The sequence below is a fragment of the Dicentrarchus labrax genome, unplaced genomic scaffold (assembly GCF_905237075.1).
Source record: "Dicentrarchus labrax unplaced genomic scaffold, dlabrax2021, whole genome shotgun sequence".
Taxonomy (NCBI): domain Eukaryota; kingdom Metazoa; phylum Chordata; class Actinopteri; family Moronidae; genus Dicentrarchus; species Dicentrarchus labrax.
The window spans coordinates 17,970,564-17,992,602 of record NW_026136708.1 but is presented as its reverse complement, the minus strand read 5'-3'; the positions used below and the strand labels follow the sequence as shown (position 1 = coordinate 17,992,602).

At 40.7% G+C, this 22,039-nt stretch overlaps 1 protein-coding gene across 2 annotated transcripts in view; it reads left to right on the top strand.

Moving 5' to 3' along the window:
- The first annotated feature begins 251 nt into the window (after positions 1 to 251).
- Positions 252 to 22,039, top strand: part of mthfd1l (methylenetetrahydrofolate dehydrogenase (NADP+ dependent) 1 like) — a 38,346-nt gene continuing 16,558 nt past the window's right edge. The window contains exons 1-20 of one of the 2 annotated variants that reach the window (XM_051409304.1): positions 252 to 629; positions 1,889 to 1,973; positions 2,108 to 2,158; positions 2,280 to 2,333; positions 3,160 to 3,284; positions 3,913 to 4,013; positions 5,303 to 5,439; positions 5,992 to 6,103; positions 6,276 to 6,337; positions 6,445 to 6,542; positions 6,752 to 6,925; positions 7,209 to 7,345; positions 7,841 to 7,887; positions 8,425 to 8,532; positions 9,115 to 9,189; positions 10,186 to 10,288; positions 12,110 to 12,186; positions 13,517 to 13,657; positions 14,600 to 14,668; positions 17,836 to 17,947. In XM_051409304.1, the coding sequence (XP_051265264.1) occupies positions 397 to 629; positions 1,889 to 1,973; positions 2,108 to 2,158; positions 2,280 to 2,333; positions 3,160 to 3,284; positions 3,913 to 4,013; positions 5,303 to 5,439; positions 5,992 to 6,103; positions 6,276 to 6,337; positions 6,445 to 6,542; positions 6,752 to 6,925; positions 7,209 to 7,345; positions 7,841 to 7,887; positions 8,425 to 8,532; positions 9,115 to 9,189; positions 10,186 to 10,288; positions 12,110 to 12,186; positions 13,517 to 13,657; positions 14,600 to 14,668; positions 17,836 to 17,947 (2,101 nt within the window). In that variant the 5' untranslated portion in view covers positions 252 to 396. Of the gene's footprint in view, positions 630 to 1,888; positions 1,974 to 2,107; positions 2,159 to 2,279; positions 2,334 to 2,450; positions 2,478 to 3,159; positions 3,285 to 3,912; positions 4,014 to 5,302; positions 5,440 to 5,991; positions 6,104 to 6,275; positions 6,338 to 6,444; positions 6,543 to 6,751; positions 6,926 to 7,208; positions 7,346 to 7,840; positions 7,888 to 8,424; positions 8,533 to 9,114; positions 9,190 to 10,185; positions 10,289 to 12,109; positions 12,187 to 13,516; positions 13,658 to 14,599; positions 14,669 to 17,835; positions 17,948 to 22,039 lie in introns of those variants that run through there. The other variant, XM_051409305.1, reaches the window with a different exon arrangement.

Genomic DNA, 22,039 nt, shown 5'->3' with positions numbered 1-22,039 from the left:
AATATTATTGTGGTCTTTTAACAAGTAGAGCAGCCGAACTAGTAGCAATGGCAGAATAAAGAAGCTATATACACGTTACATTTTGTGATTTATGTTGTATTATGTTTATGTCAAATGTTGTTGAGCGTTAGGAAAAGCACCAGCCACGTTGCCTACGGCCCTAATCATCCTTTAGCTCGTGTTATCATAACGATTCTGTCTCTGTTTGGGATTCATCACGCGGTTTGGTGATTTGTGTCGAACTTTGAATCTTCAGATTTCCGACTGCCCGTGAAGACACCCGCAGCTCCATCACGAACCCTGTCGCCACCTCAACTTTCTTTTTGGTTCCTCCCGTGAAGGTGAATCCGTCGCCGGCCATCGCAAGCAGAGAGACCCCGGTTAAATAAAACGGCCATGAAGTTGTCTATAATCCGTAGCGCCTGTGGCAGCCTTCGGATACATCCAACCCACCCAGGAAGCAGGATCGGCGGCTTGTCCCGGAGATGCCTCCCGGTTGGTCCTGCCAGCCGCCGGTTGATGGTCCGGACCGCCGCTACCACCGGCGGCGGTACCAACCCAAAACTAGCCGTTAACTTCAGGAAACAGCCCCAGGAGGACGGCGGGTTTGAATGCGACACTTCTTTGAGGTAAGAAAGAGAGAGGTGTTACGTTAAAAATACACAATATGGCCCCGAAATTACTGTTATATTTGTGTTTTTTTTTTTTTTTTTTTTTTTTAAAAAGACACGGTGTAGTTTGTGGTAGTTTTCGTTACTTCCGGTCTCACCGGCGTTTTTTTTTTTTTTGTTGTCGGCTAGCAGCCAGTTCCGCACGTGTCTCCGGTATCATCAGAGCCAGCTGATGTAACTTCTCTCTGTTGTTGCCAAAAACTCAATGTAAAATAAATAAATAATGTGCCTCAAATCAGTGTGAATGGAGCTAAAACACACATATAAATCCATTTAATATATATAATGAGTCGTGCTGCAACGTTTTGAGACATCACTGTATGTGTATGTGTGTGTGTGTGTGTGTGTGTGTGTGTGTATTAGCCTTAAGTTGTAGGTTTTTATATGCCATTTGTGTGTGTGTGGCATGTAGTGTACGTTATGGTGGGTTGGGGGGGGATTTAATGTTTAATTATGTCTAAGACCAATAAAATCCACTGAATGATCGATCCGAGATGGACTTGCTTTAGTTAGTGTTTACATTTTGGACAATATATAGGTCAGTGTGTTAATACTACACGTTTACACAGTAAGCCCCTCCCACACACGTGTGCAGCGAGGTGGCCAATGGCTGCAACCTCACAAAGTATATTTTACTTTATTTAATTAAAATAAATCTCATTTCTGTGGTAACTTCTTTGTTTTTGTGAGATGTGGTATTCCTTTTACTGCAACTTTACAGTGTATTTAGTTGGAAGTGCTGCTCACAGCCTAATTTAATAATAAATCCATATTTTAAATAACGTAGTAGTAAAGTAAAATGTGTGACAGACAACGTTATAATGAAGCACTGTCGTGCTGCAGAAATGTTCTCCACATGTAGGAAAACATGTTTGTGTGGTACAGACCCTAAAAAATGTTCATCATATCATCAATAAAAAAGATAATTCCCACTAATCCTGAACCATATCGCAATGTCTATCAAAATAATCACAGTATTACTTTCTGCTGTCCCATAATTTACCTATTTTAGTTGAATAGGGCATGTTTAGAAAGAGTTTGAGGCTTCATTTACAATTAAGTGTCTTATCCCACCCCACAAACACAGAATAAACGGTTCTAAATGGTGTCCACCTTTCTCTTGTAGGTACTTTTACCAAAATCTTGAAGAATGCATATGTTTGACTTGAATTTAATTTTAAAATCCCTGTGTTTAGTGGCTTTATTTTCTTTCCCAGGGAAGTGGTTCAGAGCACCAAGGAGGCAATGCTGGCTCTGCAGAGGAGAAATCCATCAATCCAACCTCTGTTAGCCATTATACAGGTATTGTTGTACCCGTAGTGATATTCCACCTTAATTTACCATAGCTTACCTGAGGGTGCTCTGTTTATACTGAAGCCATTAAAGATTCCTGTGTCATCAGATCTCTGTGTGTTTGTTCTGATTTTATCTCAAAGGCAGGTGAAGATGACAGCTTGTTGGAGATCAATAAGAAAATTGCAGGAACGGTAATTTTCCGTCGCGCTCTTCAAACTCTGTGTGAATTGTACCCATTTTGTCTTGTCACAAATCACATTCGTTACACAATCATTCAAACGGTTCACCCTCTGCTTGTCTCTATATGCACAGATTGGCCTAAACATCACTCAGATTTGTCTGGCGAAGGAGTGCAGTGAAGATGAAGTAAGTGAAATTGACTCACACATTTGGCAAATGCCTCTCAGTACCTACCCCCGCCATTGTTTAACAAGTCAGTGCATGATGTCCCATTGCCCTGGCTGTTTGTCAGCGCCGCATGGGATCATGGTGGTTGTGTGAAATGTGAAGGTAATACGTGACTCACATTTATATCCTTAAAACTTTACTTAACTGTAACTCATCCTCTGTTCGGTGGCAGATCCTTGATTTCACCCATTAGGTTCTTTTTTCATTTCTTTCCTCACTTCATGGTAGTTTACAACTTTATGTAACTTTATGTAGCTTCTCAGCTGTGGCTCTCTTTGCCCAAATGGAAGTTGAGTCTTGATCTATGTAGAAAGCAGGAACCCCTGGGAATAGCTCAGGCATTTCAGCTGACAGTGGATTATTTACATCACACTTCCTCGCCTTAAGGGCTCTCTACTGATCTACTGATCCACTGCTCGACTTTCTCACATCTTTCCTCTCTTTTCAGAAATTCCCCCTCTCTTTCCTCAGGGAATACTATCATTTGTAAAGCTCAGTTAATAGCGCTGAACTGTTCAATTTAAAGGTGAACATGCTGTTTCTCTCTTTCTTTGTTCTTAAACAGTACTTTATTTTATAAGATCAAAGGTACTTTACCTTTTAGGTATGAAGGCTGGAGTTTTCTGTGGGCGATACAGACCGTATTCATACTAGCAAGTATGATATTAACAGTTTAACATGATATATTTCCACAAGTTATGCATTTATCCTGTGTAAACACTGCTTTTTCTGCAAAAAGTCTCATTTCTGTTTGTGTGTGTTTCGTCTTTTTGTGTGCACGTAGATTGTGGAGGAGGTGTTGAAGCTGAATGAAGACCCCAGGGTGCACGGAGTCTACCTCCACCTCCCCCCTGCTTCCCTCACCAGTCGAGTGCTGAACACACTCAAACCTGAGAAGGATGTAGACGGGTAACAACCTGCACTAGCTAACTAGGATCATTACATTTAAACACAGAGACAGTGAATGGCAAACCTCTTCCTAATAGCACATGCTGTTTAACTGTGTTTTGTCTCTTGATTGATTTATATGGCCCCTAAAATTGACTGCACAGGTTGTTTTATGTGTCTGCAGTTGACAGTTTTATGCAGCAGTCAGTCAGGTATCAGCTGTTCGTGTTTCTCTGTCCCAATGGAGATAAATGCATTTACTCACATGGTATGTCAAATTGGCGCTAATCAGATAGGGCTGCACAGAATTAAAATTGTGTGCCTTCAGCAGACAAGTGAATCAGAAAATTAGCAAGGCACCCTTCGTAATCATCACAAATTGAAGGGAACTGGTTCAGTAGAGGACAAATAATGTAAAGCAAATTAATCCCAAAAAAAGCTGAGGTGGTCCCATGAAAAACTGCTTGTGATTTACTGCAACTGCAGCTTTATGTTTATTTTTACTGTTAATGTTTTCTCTGTCTAATAATGCAATCTAATTACAACTATACTATATACTTTCAAATGTTACTCACCAGTGTAACCTATGATTTATTCATTCTGATGTATTTATATATTAAAAATGGATTATATTTATATCTTGTTGTAGGATATCAGATTTGAATATGGGCCGTCTGGTTCGAGGAGACCTCAGCAAAGGCTTTGTTCCACCCATAGCCAACGCTGTCCTGGATCTGCTGGAGAAACACGGTGAGTTTCTAAGAATGGATAAACCATGCCCATACTTTTATATATGTAGCTGTACATACGTAGCGGCTGTTCTTCTCAGAGTTGTCACAGCATGGAAAACACAAGTGTAGCTAACAGGTAATGAGTGAGTTTGATTACTGTACTACAGTATAAGTAATAATAACACTGACAGTTAGTATTATTGTGGCACACCAGTTCCTACTCGTTACTAATTAGATTCAGCTGTGACAATGTCCCTGTGTCCCCAATGCATAGTAAAGACTAATTCGAACTGTTTTGAGTAGGTTGTGGGTCGTACATTCATTACCTGAGTAATTTCTGACATTGTACGTGTGTTAACCATTTCTATACATTTTACTAGTACTATAAAGTATATGCTACTGTATCTTATTAAATCTTATCTAATTTATTATTATATTTCTTTGCATTTAGTATGTAAGAAATTAAGGCACTTCACTGTTATGTACGAGCAGAGAATGATACTATACTGTGTGTTAATGAATGTCAAGTGTAGTACAACTTAGTGAACCTTTGCCAATTTCAAACAGGACAATTTAACAAACAAACAAAAGGCAAGCAGGATATTGTATACTTTGTTTTTTTTTTTTTCAGTATGAACACATCATGTGATTAAAACCTGATTTAAATGAGTGTATAGTAAAGAATGGGGACACACTTTATGTATGACGTGAAAATGGCATGATTTTAGTATTCTCAGTTTTTAGAATACATTTTGGGAATTATGTAAGGACATAAAACTCCAGTGCAACACAAAGATTTATGTGTTGGGAGACACAAGGGAAAAGGCTTACTCAACAGGTTAACTACTGAAGTGGGGACCAATTTGAGACACACCCTGGGGTTTAGAGGGGAGGGGTCAAAGTTGTCCATAGGGTCACAGTTATTCTGAGTGTCCCTGTTACAACTAGTAGAGATTCAGTAACATGTGGTGCAGTTTCTCAACACACAGGTCTTGAAAGTGATGTTTGTCCATTTGCAGTAGTATATGGTGATTTATTTCAAAATATAAAGTGTATGGGCATTAGATTTGAAAATGTACCACATTGTAAATATGACCACAGTATTGCACAAAGCTATTAAACACCCACTTACGATTGGTATGCGTCCATGTCCAGATGGTCAGCATTTTAATAGGCATCATGAACACTCACCTAAATGGGCTCAACTGTAGCTGAAATGTGGACCACGGTGACAGTTGGGTCACTCGTGCACATAAAGCACGTCATGAATGAAGAATGTCCTAATGTTGCATTAAAACATTCCTACAGACACTTCTTTGGAAGGAAAAACTGTGTTGCTGGTTGGAGGAGAAGGATCCCTTGGAGTGGCCCTGCAGTGCCTGATTGAAAGAAGAGGAATGGTAGTTTTTAAGAGTCATTGGAGCTCCAAGAGCCTACAGAGACAGGTGTGTTTGTGTGGTGGTACTGGTGTGGCACCCCCAGTAGACTTGAAAAGGTGCTGTGGTTGTACAAAGTTTGTTTAGTCCATGACATATTTTTGGTTTTGAGTGTGTTCAATTATCAATGTTTTGATAATTATTTGTTTGAAAGCACTAATGCCATTGTTTTATAACTGAGACGTCTTTATTCTCTTCCTATGCTCCAAAAACTCAACCATCTGTTATCATTATTCAGTTGCACTAGTTACAGTATGTGCAGTTTTAGTGGCTGACCACATGGAGTCAGTCTCTGCTCTTCAAATGCAATGTCAATAAAGTTGTAACAGAGCTATGCTGTTTACAAAGCTTTATCTTTTTTTTCCCACATTTGAAGAAGTTGTTCAGGTTAATTTGTCATGAAAGTTGTTTATAACATCTTCTACACTTTGCAACCTCCTGCACTCTACAATTTTCTTCAATTAAGTTTTTTTGATTTATCCCATATCTATATCTATTTAATACTTTCCTGTTTTTTAAAATGTTTTGTATCTAATTTTTTCTTCATTCCTTATTTCTTAGGTGATGCAGGCTGATGCTCTGGTCCTGTTAGGGGCAGGGACCATAGATGTCCCACCCAGCTGGGTTAGACCAGGAGCTGCGGTCATCCGCTGTCAGCCTTCGCTGGAGACAGGTATTGTTACATATACTGTGATAGTCATCACAATCACTCTCCACGTGCTTCAGTTGTATTGAAAAAGGAATCACACGACATTTTATTCAATGAGGTTTTAGCTGACTAACAAAGACCAGTGATGCATGTTTCAACTCAACATGTGGATTAATCATACTATTTCTTGTTTTAGATGCCATTGAGATGTTCTCAAAGTCTGGGTTAGGATACCTCACAGCAGCTTATAGAACACAGGTCTGTCTCTTTGTTTCTGCCTCTGTTCTCGCCCCATTGGTTTCCCTCTATTCTGTCTTCAATGTCTTTTTTACCTTGTTCTCTCCGTCCCTCCTTTTTGCTACTAGAATGTGGTGCATAATTGCAGTCGGTGGTTCCAGGAGCAGCAGTACCGACCCTGGCATCTGCGCAGCCTCAAACTGCAGCCCCTGACCCCTGTACCAAGGTATAGACCACTATCTGTGTTGTGTTTAACTACATCTACCCGGACATAGGGTCTGTTTCTCATGTCATACTGTTCTCTAAGTCGCACCTGCACCACACTTGAATGTTATATGAATATGGGAGTGTGGTTTGTAACAGACATTGTCCACATATCTGACGCTTTAAAATGAAATCTGAGTGCTGAAAGTCATGTTTTTCTGTGTTCATCAGTGACATAGAGATTTCTAGAGCTCAGACACCTAAGCCAGTGGACCAACTGGCTGCAGAGATTGGTGTGCTGCCAGAAGAGCTTGAAGCCTATGGCAGGAGCAAAGCTAAGGTCCAACTCTCCCTGTTAGACCGCCTCCACACACAGCCCGATGGGAAATATGTACTGGTTGCTGGGTGAGTATGAATTAGCAGTCGCCTGAATCCTTTTTCTTCTTAATTGTCATATTCCTTCAGTGCTCTCTAGTGCCCCTGTGTGACATAAAACCAAAAAAAAGGGCCAAGCAGTCACTCTATCCTGGCTTCCTTTATGGTATTAGCTTAAAGAGATATATTGGACACAGTTTGTGGTTTATTTCTGAATATTCATTTGCAATTATATGCACCAGTTGTTTGACCCAGTCTTATTTTGCACACCATAAGATACTAAAAAATGTGTTGTCTTTTTCTGTGTGTCTAGTATAACTCCCACCCCACTGGGCGAAGGTAAAAGCACAGTGACCATCGGCCTCGTCCAGGCCCTGTCTGCCCACCTTAAGCTCAACTCCTTCGCCTGTCTCCGACAGCCTTCCCAGGGACCCACATTCGGGGTTAAAGGTCAGCAATGAATACTTCTTCCTCCTTGTGCAGAATTGCAACTTGCATATCTTGTCTGAAAAGTATGCTTTGACCTCTCTGTGCTCTTTTGAAGATATTCAAAACTCTAAAACTCTATTTTGTAAGAAAACTATTCCAATGGATACAATTGCAGTTACATTCTTGAAGTAGATGTGTTTTCATGATACAAAAGATGCCAAACTGTTTCAAATGGTGCGTGTTATTTTGGAATGAACCTCTTGTTTCTTTTTCCAATTGAATATATTGAGTGGGATTTGGACGTGGCCAGAGACAGGCGCCCAAACCAGCAGTTAGGAATGTATCAAGTAACTGCGTGATAAGCTATCTTTACCAGCATGAGGCTAGCATTTCATACCCTGCTACATTTTGTGCAGGGGTGGGGTAGTTCACTCAGAGTCCACTCAGCATTCCTCCTTTGTGTGTCCCTGTCCTGTTTGTCTGCCTCTGACTGTGCTACCTCTTCTTTGTGCATAGGGGGAGCTGCAGGAGGGGGATATGCCCAGGTCATCCCTATGGAGGAGGTAAGACACACAGACACTCTCGGTGCTCCCTAGCAGGACTATTACAGTCTTCAAAGAACTAAAGACATGCAGAGACTCACACTAGTTTGCATGAAAACATAGCAATGCACACACACGCACACACGCAACCCCTGGAGCTGTGCCATAATATTGCCTGTGACTAAAGGCACTGTCTGTAAAAGCAGGGAGGGAGGGGGGAGAGGGAAGAGGGAAGGAGACTTGGGGTTTTGAAGCTTCGACACATAGCCTTTAATAAGACAGCCTCCTTTTCTCAAACCAAAACACCAGCTGTTTTCAGCCTTTTCCTTTTTCTTCTTACTTCTTCACAATGTTTCATTTCCTTTAAATCGAAGGGCTCTTGCCAAAAAGAAAGTATATGTGTCATAATATTTTTAAAGACCTAGGGGACATGAGACCATGGCTTTGTTAGAGGTTTTATTTCCACTGGGGCCATTCAAACCAGCAGTGTGTACACCAACATTACAGTAATAATGCTTTTCTTTTTCTTTCTCTTTCTGTTTATTCTTCTTCTTTCAGTTCAACCTCCATCTGACTGGTGACATTCATGCCATCACAGCTGCCAATAACCTGGTGGCAGCAGCCATCGATGCCAGGATGCTCCATGAGGCGACGCAATCAGACAAGGTGACCGTGTCTTGATGTCACTCACTAATAACTTATTCTTACTCCACCAAAAATAGGAAGTTGTTATTTTGGATGGTACTATAATGATAAATCTGATTTAGCAGAAAATTCCAAATGTGATTTGCTGTTTAAATTTATTATTCTCAGTGTTTTATTCTGTATTTTGTTAATTATTATCACTAGTGACTTTCTTAATTAAGTATTTTAGTAAATTTTTATGTGATTATTCCAGATATTAATTGCATAAATATAAATTACAACAGACAACGGTATATGATTAGGTTTATAGTCCTGATTTTGGTTCACCACACATGAACATACTACAATCTAACACTAAGTATTCACTGGGAAACCTAATTTTAAGCTTATTCTATGTAAGAGCGTGCCTTTTATGTCCCAATTACATTTACCAGTCACAACCATGACATCACTCTGCAGCTTTTTTTTGTGTGATTGTCTATTCAGTGTGATCTATTCAAGAAAAGAAAAAGTAATTGCCCTCCAAGGTGCAATTAAATATACTTTATATGCATGATATGCACACATATATTTAACGTAATTGTTTTGTCTTCTACCCGATAGGCCCTTTTCAATAGATTGGTCCCTTCAGTGAATGGAGTCAGAAGATTTTCACCCATCCAGATCTCCAGGCTAAACGTAAGTCTAAACACTGCAGTGCCAGAATCACCAGTGTCATCAATCATTATGAGCCAAAAGAATTGTTATATAAAAAATGCCTTTGCCCACTAGGGGGCCTCAGTGAGCCTACCTTAAAATTATTCTCCTTCCCTCCACTATGTCCTCGTCTCCAAATACTTGTGTATACCTCATGAATGTGTTTATATGTCTGTGAGTAATGCTGTTTTATGTTGTGTTGATGAAGAACGCCTAATAAAGTCCAAACAGATAAAATTATGTTGTAGACATAGGATGGAGAAGTCTGAACATAAGTCTGTTGTCTGTCCTGTTGTATTAAAGTAGCTGGGATGAGAAGTTAAAAGGACTATAAAATATTTATTGGTCTTGGTGGATAGAGTGAGAGTTGTGTGTGTGGTTGTTTTTTTTTTTTTTTTTTAACAGAGCACTTCCCAGTGAACCTTTTAAACCTGACAGTGAGCTGATGGCCTCTTAGTCATTTATTCTAGATTCACTTTTAAATGCCAGGATGATAATGTGTCCAGCTGGTAAGGACATAGCAAGAAAAAAATCCACTACTAAAACAGAATATATAAATTAGTCAGATTATCATAAAATATCTAATGATAATAGCTGTAGTGCCACAGCTGGGACCGAAATGTGGGCACATGTGGACCTAAAGCAGAACTTCTCCAGAAACACGCACAGATGGTCCTCTAATCCACTGGTTTGGCCTTTCCTGTAATATTTTTGTTTGAATATCAGCCTGCTACGTAGTCACGTTCATACACGTAGTGCACATCCATGTTTAGTTATACCTTCCTCTGTGTGAGAGCTGTGTTAAAGAGTCAACAATGTATAATCTCCTGACTAGGAATAAACCTGCCTTGTGCGTCCACTGTCTGTACCTCAATAGGGCAGGCCATGGCTACTGTATCTAAATGTTGGTCATTATGGTACGCGGTGTAAAAGGTTTGAGAAACTCTGCTCTAATATTCTGTCTCTCTTCGATTCCAGCGTCTAGGGATCAATAAAACAGACCCGGCATCTCTCACCCCCCAGGAAGTCAGCACCTTTGTCCGTCTTGACCTTGACCCTTCCAAGATCACCTGGCAGAGAGGTATTTATAGAATTATAGCAAATCACTCTGTAAATCTTTTTTCTGGTTTCTAACACTGAAAGGTAATACCACTGAAATTCAGCCTTTTATTGTAGTTTTTTTTCCCCATAGACCAAACTGCAGAAGGACGACGTGTATGTATGAAATATTCAGTAGGATTTGAACTGCTTCTTGATCCAGTCTGTCATTCTTTGCTTCTTCACATAAAACCTAACCTGACTGCACCAGAGGGTTTGTCACACAGAACCATCTGGGAAATTGTTGCTGGAAACTGTTTGGAAAAGGGCAGTCGCTTTCAAAAAGTATTCGGCAGGTGATTGGAAGAACTGTCACCGTCTATCACAGTTTTAACCAATCAAATCAACGGACTATATAATGTAGTCAAACTCTTACTGAAGTCAGCGAAAACATCTTTTCCATCGATAAAAGTCTTCAGTGTCGTTCTTTGCTCTTCTTTCGATTAAGATTTGCTCTCCAGTTCTCATATAACTGAATCCAGCAGCATCTACGCTAACCTTTATCCATCCACCATCATCACCGCCAGTACAGGATGTTGATTGGTCCACGTAGTTTGGCCACAAACGCATAGACTGAAGCTTCATCTTTACACATATTTAAACTACAGCAAAAAGCTTTTACCTTGTCGTTGCTGGTACACAGTGCCAGTATTATCCACATAACAGGCAGCGTGATGTGTTATTTACTAAAATACTAATGTTAGAGATATTTTAGGTGGAACAATTATATGAAATTTTATGTTTGATTTCATGTTTCACAAAATAATTTCCTTTGAGAATTAAATGAAAATGCTTGTTATACAACACCCAGTAGGATTTTCTGCAAGACCAGATACATGATCAAAGTCAATATCATGACTATCACACAAATCTAATTTATAAGAGAAAAGCTTTGACAAACATCCCATGATCCAAAAAACATTTTTATTGTGCCACGACTAAGGAATGTCACATGCAATCTTGAATTAAACTGGATTTCCTAATTCTAAAATAAGTCTTCACTGCAATGTGTTGGTATTCTCCTCAGTGAAGTTTAGCTAAACAACTATTTCTGGCCCTTGTATTTATATTGAATTAACGCATCCAGTGTAAAAGTATTGCACTCAAGAGTCACAGGATAATAAATGTGGGTATGTTAGGAGTGGGAACAGTAACCTCAGTGGTGGATGTGTTGGTTTAAAGTTGTCAGTGAGAACGACCAGCCGGGTGCTGCTATGACTGATGTGGTATTTACTCCAGTGGCTCCAGAGGGCATTCTTAAAAGCCGAACCCTGGAGATTAAAAACACATTTACCACCTAATGTTACATGGGTGTGACCGTGTGTCTCTGCTCATGACACAAACCATGTTTTTATGTCTTTCCCCTTCAGACCAACACAAGGATAATGTTTGACTAGCATGGTTTCCTGTATAACCACAGACTAACTCATTTCTGGCCACATTATCAGAGAATAGGCTAAGTGCTGAGTGAATAAACTTTAAGTAGCAAATCCCTCGTAGCATAAGCACTTTCAGTGTGTCAGCACCTACTCACAACAAGAGATAAGGATCTCTCTTCTTGTCAGTTATTGGGTTTTATTTGTGTATGTGCGAGCTTGCGGGTGCACATTTGCATATTGTGTCTATTTAACAAGGTGTGAAAATTGATTTTTACAGTCAGTCAGGTTCAGGCCATAAAGCCATAAATCTTTTGTGTGTCTGAGGTATCATATTGTTATATTTTTACTACTATATTTAATGGGTTTTGCCTGTCATTAATGCTATGCCAGCTGCCATGCTCAAAGTTTTTGTCTTTGTTTTTCAGTTGTTGACACAAATGACCGTTTCTTGAGGAAGATCACAGTTGGACAGGCAAGCACGGAAAAAGGCATGATAAGAGAGGTATGCAGCATTCATGCCTTCACAATCTTGTTTCTTCTGAATGTATGACGTTCTTTTTAAAATGTTTTTTCACCCACCTGCTAAGTTTGTGTATATATACAATAACCAGAATATGAATGCTTCTGCAGTATCAGTTTTGGAGTATTTTACATTCCTGTTCATTGCAAACATTTTCTCATTTGTCTCAGTTTGACAAACACTGATATAACTGCAGGGTTTCCATCACAAAGACTTTACTGGTGGGGGGCATTAACATTTATCTGATCTTACTAGTACTATTATTACGGTGGCTTGAGATGCCTGCATTTTTAGGTACTTGTACACTAAAACTTTCCCATGCATACACACAGACGTTCTCTGCTTCATCCCCTCTTCTCTCCATGATAAAGCCCAGATGTATCTCACCCATATGTCTGTAGTAATGACAGCTGAATGAAATCCTGTAAATAAACACTTCACCTCAATGGGAAGCAAGCAGGCCTAAGTGAAAGCAAATGTTTAAAGAAGGAGAAAAATGACCCACCCTTCCACACACACACACACACACACACACACACACACACACACACACACACACACACACCTGGAACAGCCTCTGAGCTAGTTTAGCATATGCTTACATTTAAAGCCATCAGTTCATCCATTCTGTTTCCCTTTCCCTTCCTCTGTCCTCCACCTTCCTCTAGCACTGGATACACTATAGCCCCTCAGGGTATTATCACTGGGAATGGGAATAGAAATGTTGTGTTCCTTGGTGGATTGATGTGGTTTAAGTTATGTTTCTTTTTTTTGTGGTGACGTGGAACGGAGACTACTTTGGTTTTCCATATTCTTCCCTGTGGATAGCCCACATTCAGTCGTTTTCTCAGTCTCTTTTTCTGTTAGTCTGACATAAATCAATACAGAAAGCTACATCAAAAATGAGTTCAACATGTTTATAATTTAATTTCTTATCCTAAGTCATCACTCCAAAACTAGGTCGTGTTCATAAGACTTGTATTGTCTTGCCCATGTGATAAAGCTGGTGACTATGGTGTGTAGATAATCTCTTGTCTGCCAGTCACTGTGGAAAGTTGCCAGTTTTCTTCCCACACTGTGGTCTTATAATGTGAGTCAGGGATGAGACGTTTCATTAACTTTCAAAATTATTATTCTTTACAAAGCAGTCACCACTTTTTTTAAACAGCCACATTTACTTTAGTATAAACACATCGATTTGCATCACACTGAATGTTCACAGATCCACCAGCTGCACGCCACTGAACAAGTACTTCAATTTGTTGCCCTTGTGGTTTACATTGTGTATGATTTTCCTTTTCTCACACTCCAGACCGGGTTCGACATTGCAGTGGCCAGCGAGATCATGGCCATCCTGGCTCTGGCAGACAGCCTGGAGGACATGAAAAACAGACTGGCCCGCATGGTGGTGGGGACCAGCCGCTCCGGACAGCCCATCACTGCAGAGGACCTGGTGTGTGTTACTGTGTGGTCCTTTGATTCGGAGAGTGTGGGAATTTTAAACCTGACAAATCTCCCTGTTGGCTTATCATGACTACATCTCAGACTTCACACAATCAAATTATTCAGTCAATTCCAGTTTTCTCCTCCTCAGTTCAGATAAATGATAACATTCTCTGTCATTATCATGCGAGTGTGAAGTTTAGGTGTGTTACGTATCAAACTGTCCTACATTTTTGGCAGGGAAACCTGTGCTGGTGTGAATTCTGCTTTTTTTCCAACCCAGGGAATCACAACAACACATACATCACATTTAGTACCAAATGGAATCTTTTTTTGGCGACACACGTACAAAACACGACTCCTCATTGTCATCATTCAGTCTCTGCTTCCCTTTCTGCAATTATGTGTCAAACACGCGGCTTAAAAATGTCCAAATCCCCACTTCCACCACTTTGCTTCTTCAAAAAAAACATGTCTAATGTAGGTGTAACCTGCGATTACGATGTTAAGCAGAGTTTTTGCACCTCTCACTAGATCCATCTGTGGGGTCAGCTGGCTCTGGTTTCCCACAGAAGACTGCAGTGTTGTTTCAGAGCCGTAGAGGAGGATCCCCTATAAAGTTACACTAGTCTTTCTGATTAGTCTGGATGCAAAAACATCACCACACCTCAGAGCCAGTCCCAGTGAGAATATGGTGTATAGTATATGTGTGTTCAGGTTGCTGACAGGGCATATTTTTTTAAAGAAAGCTTAAATTGCAGTGTTAGAGCAAGGAGAGAGACCTACAAATGGGCTGTAGTGCCATTCATCTCCTGTGGTAGACAACCATTTAACCATTCTTTACATAAATATCAGTTGTTTGCATTAGTGAGGTTAAATGTCTGTCTGAATCCTGATGAATTGTTCTTGTTTCCAACCACCTCCCTCATATTTCTTTCTTCCTCCCTCTCAGGGTGTGAGTGGAGCTCTGGCGGTGTTAATGAAAGATGCCATCAAGCCCACGATGATGCAGACCCTCGAGGTGAGACACGCACATGACCCTACTTAAATAGTCATTACCCTCTTCAACTGAGCGTCTTCTGGTGAATATCGTGTACAATAAATAGGTTGGCAGTCCACAGGGACATTGAAAGTGCGCACTAGACTTGCAGTACCTCTACCTCAGCTGTCAAAAGAGAAAAGAAAGAAGGAGAGAGTGCTCCGCTGAGAGCTTTTAAGAAAGGATGATAGATTGACCTTTTCCTCCCCTGGCGTTTTTATCTTAATAGCAGTTTAGCAGTGTGTAGAGGGCAGGTGGAGCTGTCAGACAACAGGCCAGCCCATCCAGATTCATACCGTCTCATGGAAACAGTTTGATATCTGGTGTGACGACTTATGTCACAACTGTGCTCGCACAACATCTGGCTTTCATTCTGATTTTGAGACATTACAGTAAGACAAATGGACGTGATCGCACAGACACAAACGCGCACATGTACATATACCATCAGTGACCCAAAGCTGTCCCTGTGCTAGAGGAAAAAGCCAAATCCTCAAAGTGATGGATGGAGGACTGGAGATTTAATAGCCTGAATTAACATATAGTCTTAATATTTGGACCTTTTTTATGGTACAGCCAAAGCCCACTTAAAAGAAAGAAAGATGTATAGAAAGCTGGCCCATTAACGGATGACGATGTAGACTTTAATTAACCTTGGGGATGGTATCATTTACTTCCTGTGCACATTGTGTGAGTAGGCATACAATAGGACTGTGAACTAAAAAACATTCTTCTTCATCTTTATCTTTATCTATCATTGTGGTGTCTTGTGCTGGAGTCTGTACATGGAGGTTTATATTTGATGTAGACACTCTCACTGTGGGCATTTCTCACTTTGAGCCTGAGACACTGGGTGGTGGGTCAAGGGTTTGCTGTTTGGTGTAATTTCCTGTTGGTCTGATTTAAGTCATTACAGTTTACAAGGAGCACAATGTTAGCAGTCATGCTTCTGCTAACAGCTTTGTGTTTTTCTTGTAGGGCTATTTTTCGTTTGTTTGTCCTTTTGTTGGTTTTGAACAGAAAGCTTGATTACATGGCTATTGGGTGGGGAAAATAAACACAGACTGGGTGTTTTGAAGGGTGTAGAGGGGGTGGAGTGCTGCATGCAGCAGAGATTTGGTTACATTCTGTTTTTTTGGAGGAAGCATTGCGGCCCTGTTGTGTGAAACCATTTCCTGTGTGGGTTTCCTGTGATTCTGGTCAGGGACCTGGAATTGGGACCGATTGGGCCTCAAAGCTCCATGAGAACTTTCCATCGAGCTTGACCGCCTGTGCCCTTTATGCCCTCATCGCTTGTGATTGCGTGTTTTGAACACAGGCAGGAGAGAACAGAGTTGGTATATGGAAGCTAGTGTGTGTGTTAGAGCATGTATTTCTGTGTTGTTTCAGATGAGGCAGGGTTTGGATGGGACGTAGCCAAAGAGGAAGAGGGATAGTTTTTGAACTCACTCGCTATGTACGTGTCTGTTAAGCAGACCTCAGTCATTCTGTGAGTTTTTCAAACATCCTGTCTACGTGGAGTTTCACTGAACCAACTCCATGCATCTTTCCCAGGGAAAGGCAGACAATAACATAGAGAGACAGTCAGGGGCTCTCAGGCTTGAATTTTTGTCTGAAAATCTAGACTGGGAACATTTTATTGGTGTGCAACTGGTCTGCAACTGGTGTAGTGGACAGATGCACTGGAGATGCACAAGAAGAGGAAACGGTGACATGATCTCCATCTTCCTGTTTTCGGTCGTTTCTCCAGTTTTCATAATCCTCCTGTCCACCAGTTGAAGAGGTGACACCCTTGACTCGACTTTTCATTTATTTCCACTTTCATCACCATTTAATGTCCTGAATCACTTCCCCTCATGTACGGATGTGGAAAGAGTTTGAGGTGTGAAGTGGGTCAAGTTAAAGTTCAGGAGTCGCAAACACACATGGAAACCCATGAGATGTATGACGTGTGTCCATTGCAATAAACAAATGAACGTGTGATTGAATCGATATCTCTACTGAAGGATGTGTTGTTGTTATATTGTGCCCTCTTTTTCTCCTTTTCTGATGCAGTCAGATGCTGCTGATGATAATCTGTACTACTAGTTTACAGAGACAAATAGACAAGCGGCAGCGTTCGTCAGAGCCTTGTTGAATGGCTGATTTAGTCCTCCGAGGGGAGGCTGTTTATGCAAGCAGAGGGAGAGGTATGCAAACAAAAGCTTAGAAAATCATGCAAGTCCTTCCCATCCTTCCCATTTCCTCCCACTCAAGGAATTCACATGCAGTGTAACAATGGGTCAGTTGGCATTTTCTTCTTCAGATTTCTCAGTTCCTTTTTTAAAGTCTGTCATGAGTGCATTGTGATGTTGAGGAGTAGACCTTTCCTTGGCAACTGTACCCTTAGATGCCCTGTCTTGTTAAGCTGCATTCACAGCAAAATATCTCGGAATAATTCAGGACGAATGTTGCAGCACTGTTTGGTTTAGTTTATGAGCAACTTTTCCCCAGTACTCCTAAATATGGATACATGTCCACATACACTGCCTTCCATCCTCTGCTTGAGCTAATTTCTCTCTTGGAAATTACCATATTTCGACCCATGTTTAATTTATTTTAAGATTTAAGTAATTATTCCAGATATAGAGGTAGATCTTCTGAACTCATGATACTAGCAAGGTTGAATTCAGCATAAACATTTTAAACTACGAGGCCTCACTGTCAAAACTCTGCTTTTAAAAATGATACCTTTTCACCTTTATTTAATGTATCTATACTGAGCATATGATATGTTTATAGCAGTATTGTTCAGAGTTGTGTTGTAAATATCATCTAAAAGTAATTGTACTGGCAAGACACTTAATGTGCTCTTTTAGTTCATGTGTGTGTGTGTCCGGCCAAATCAGCAGGGGGAAGGAAGCCTGGCCCACAGTCCGGCTGGCGTGCCAGTCGAGTACCTCTTTACTTGTGCCTACTGTTTAGACACACAGTGCCAACCAAAGAGCATCCACACTTCAATATTTATCCTGGGTGTTTCTGAAAGATGTTTAACGTAGTATGAAAGAGCTGGTTAGCCCTTATTGAAACTTGGTCGGGTGAGTTTGCCTTGGGTTACGCTGTTTTCTCAACTCCTCCTGCATGTTTGTGTGCCCCTCCGATTGTTGCAGGGTACGCCAGTGTTTGTCCACGCTGGGCCCTTTGCCAACATCGCCCATGGCAACTCCTCGGTGCTGGCGGACAAGCTGGCTTTGAAGTTGGTTGGACGGAACGGCTTTGTGGGTAAGTGCACTCAGTCCAAGCATACAGATGAGACACACACACACACACACACACACACACACACACACACACACACACTTACACAAGACAAGGCAGATGCACAGCCACAACACCTCTGGAGATGACAGACCCAGATGTGGAGGAATTTCAGGCATATTCTTCCTTAGCAGGGCAGAATAAATGTACTGTAAAATTTACTATTTACTCCAGTCGTGAACTTAAGCTTGCTCCCCTGCTGTTATAACCTTTGGCCTACATTCATCTCAGTTCTGGTTCTGGCTCTGTTCTACGTGCCTCTGACCGACTGGTGTGCTGCTGTGATGTCTTGCTGCTGCGTAACTTTCTAGGAAACTGGTGGAAAGATTGCGTAAAAAAACACAGGACAGAGAGGAAGGAAGCTGATTGATAATCTTAAGAGCCCCTGGAATGCTTTAGAGTAAACCACACTAATCCCTCCAACGTCAAAGCATACTTGAGTACTTCCCTTTTTATCTGTCTATCTTTCCCACTGCTCTCTTTCTGTTTTCATTTACTTTGGCTGCAGAAATATGTGTGGAATGTACGAGTGTGTGTTGTTGAGTTTGTGGGGTTTGTCAGGTGCATTTGATGTACACGCCACTCCCGCTGTGAGATGGGGGTTTTCCTTATGAGACAGGCTGTCATCTGTGAGCTGGGCAAATGTGTAGGCAGCGTGAGCAGAGAGTTGGGTTTCACAACACTGGAGCAGAGTATCAGGAAGCCTTGTATGCGTTTTATACCTCCACCTCTACACCCCGCTTTGTTTTCCATCTGTCCATCTCGTACCCTCCCTTCCCTGTCTGTGTGTTTGTTACCTGACTCTCAGGTATGCTAGGAACTCGACCTCCCTCCTATTTTCCTCCTTCGGCAGCTGGGATGCATGTACCCCCCCCTCGACCCCCCTCGCTCCCTTCATCTCTCTCAAGATATTTTCTCTGATGCTACAAACTTTGACTTCTTTTAACTGGCACCACATAAAAGAACAGTAACTTGACAGCGGAGTTAGGAAAATTAATATTTCTGCACATACAGTCTGGAACAACTAGTCATCTTTTTGTTTGATCTAGTTTTTTAATTAAGTTAAAGAATAATCCTGTTTTTCTTTTCTTCCTTTTTGGTCATTTTTACTGGTTATGAAAACATTGTACTCACCAAAGTAATTGCTAAGATCGTGAAACATGATGACGTCCTAACAAAGTCTGACAGGACAAGGAGTGAGCTGTCAGACCATACGCTGTTAGTTTAGATAGACTGTCTGAACGCCTTTATTTGGAGGTGAAACGGAAAGCGCACTCAAAAGGACTTTAATAATCCCTCATTACGCATGGAAAACTGGACGGACTGTTTGTGTAATCATTTTATCATTTTGCTCTTGTTTTCTCTCCTAGATAAGTTTGGCTAACTGCAGTTCTTTTTAAATCTGCTCTAATTAATATTTTTATATTAACAATAAATCAAATGTGTGTGTGTGATGTAAAAGGGGTCGCTCATAGTGACAAACACACAGAAAACCATCCCCCCAAGTTCTCCACAGCTGTAGGTGGTGACTTTCAGCTCATTGTTTTGGTTTCACTGCTCAGAACTTTACTGTTTTGGTTCACTCTCACTGGTCCCATCAACCTTGTTTCCAGACACAGCAGGCAGTTTTTTTTCAGCAAAGAAGCTCTAAAAACCAACTATGGACTTATGTATGCCAGGAGGCCAGAAACACAACTCCAAATGAATGCTAGTGTTGCTTCATGTGTGTTTTGATTTGTAAATAAGCAGATGCTTGCTTGTTTATAGCTTGTTTCCACTGAAGTGCTTCTAAAACAATAAATGCATCAGTCAGTTTTATGTATATCGCCCAATATCACAAATCACATATTTGCTTCAAGAGGCTTTACAATTTATACAGCATATTACACCTTTTATCCTGAGACTCAACTAGATAAAGAAAAACCCAGCAAGAAACCTCAAGAAGAGCCAGGGAGGAGGGATCCCTTCGCTAGGACAGATGTGTATGCAATACAGTTTGTGTGTAGAGATTAGACCCTGGCTGCTCAAAGTGGCCCAGAAGCTTCAATTAGGCCTGTCAGATGTTTCTAGCAAAGACAAACTGATAATGTAATTAGTTATAATAAGTGTCTGTAATTATTACAACCTGAGCACAGTGAAAACAGAGTGACACTCAGGAAGTCAGTCGATTTAGGGAACTTGGGATTCTAGTACCATTTTGCATCTTAACAATACAATAGGTGTTTGCTTTGGCCCTCCAAGGGAAGTTTGGGCAAAATGACAGAATTACAATATGGAACATTAGGATTACGAAATGATCGCCTGATTGTTTCTTTCCCCATTATTATTTTTGTCTTTGTCTCTGCATTCCCAGATCTCAGCAATCAACTTGATGAGTGCAATGTTATTATAGAAAAAGTCAGGATAATTATAAGATAATGTCCAGAACTACAACAATTAGACCAAAACTGTAATAAACTGGAATTACTGAATCTGATGTAACCACACCTTATTGTAAGTAATATATAGTTCAGTTTAGTTATCTCTGGAAGCTCCTCTCATGGCAAAGGGAAGAACATGAACTCTTGGTGAACTCGGTGGGGGTTGTGGGTCGGGCGTATGAACAGTCGTGGCTATGCTTCATCATGCTCTGTATTATTGTGGGTTTTTCAAGTCACTTTGGAATCTGGACTTAAAATGGAGAAAAACTGGAAAGGGCTGCTGAGGGTTGAATTCCACATTCCAGATGTGAGGGATTACTGTATCTGTACTTTACCTGTACTGAATGTCGATAACCCGCTGATACTGTAGATTTCCCACATTGCAAAGCCGCCCATAAACCTAAAGTAACACATCATTTGGGCTTTTAGAGAAGTGACAGGAGTTCCAGTTCTTTTTCAGTTCGGCTCTTCATTTAGTTCTTGTGGCTTTTATAACTACTAACCACATTTAGGTGCACATGTTTCACTTAAATGATTCAATGTAATTATACTAAACCTTATAATTTCCAGAATATCATCATTTTACATTATGCTTGGTTTAAAAACCTTAAGTCTAAAAGTACTATTAGACGTGGGTTGAATGTTTTATCGATCTATGTGTTTGTATGTTGGTCACCAGTACGACATACAAAAGTTGGGTCATACCAACACAGAACCAGCCTCTGAGAAATTTAGGATTCATTCAATATTTAAAACATTTCAAGGTATACATGCTTTTTGATTCCACATCTTAAGATTGTAAAAAAGTACAGAAAAAGGGGCCTTTTCAAATTAAAATATTTGTTTCTTTTCTAAGTTATATATCATTGTAAATTGAATATCTTTGTGTTGGACAAAACAAGCTATTTGAAAACACCTTAGGGTCTGCAAAATAGTGGAGGATTGATTCATTGAAATAATAACAGACAACAGATTAACAATAATGAAAATAATCAATAGCACAAGTACAACATGGCTTATTGTGGTAAGCTCTAACGGGAAGTAGATGGTCATGTTTATGTAGCCTACTTTCCAGCCATTTTATTAGTGCTTTTATTGGCAGGGGTGCTGATACCAGTGCTCTGACTACATCATTCTGCTCTCTTTTCACTCGCAACAACGTCGACCTCTTCTTCCCCCTCTTGCTCTCGGGACAGTTCAAGGTTGTCGCACAGAACAGGAAGCATGCAAGTGTTTCCTCATGACATCCTCTGGGGTCATTCTCCTGCTTGGTGTAATGCCATGGTGTAAAAGCCACGTCGGACTCGCTGTCATTATATACTCTTTGTTTTTGTATAGCTTTGCTCGGCCTTATTGTGACATGAGTTGTCCTGGGCTCAGTCTGTGGGAGATCACAGGAGTTATGGAAATATCCAAAAATCCCCTTACCTAAGAATGTGATTTTCATTGGCAGGTTGGTTCAGTATTCAGAGCCGAATCTCAAGTGTGGCACTAACGAGAAACACTGCACTCTGTCAGCAGCCTGCGGTCAAAAGTGTAGTTATATTCTTGTGCTCATCCCTCAGGCTTTATTTGTTGCTCTTTGCACAAAGAGACTTGTTAAGATAGAGACGATGCAGCCAAACCCCCCCCCCCA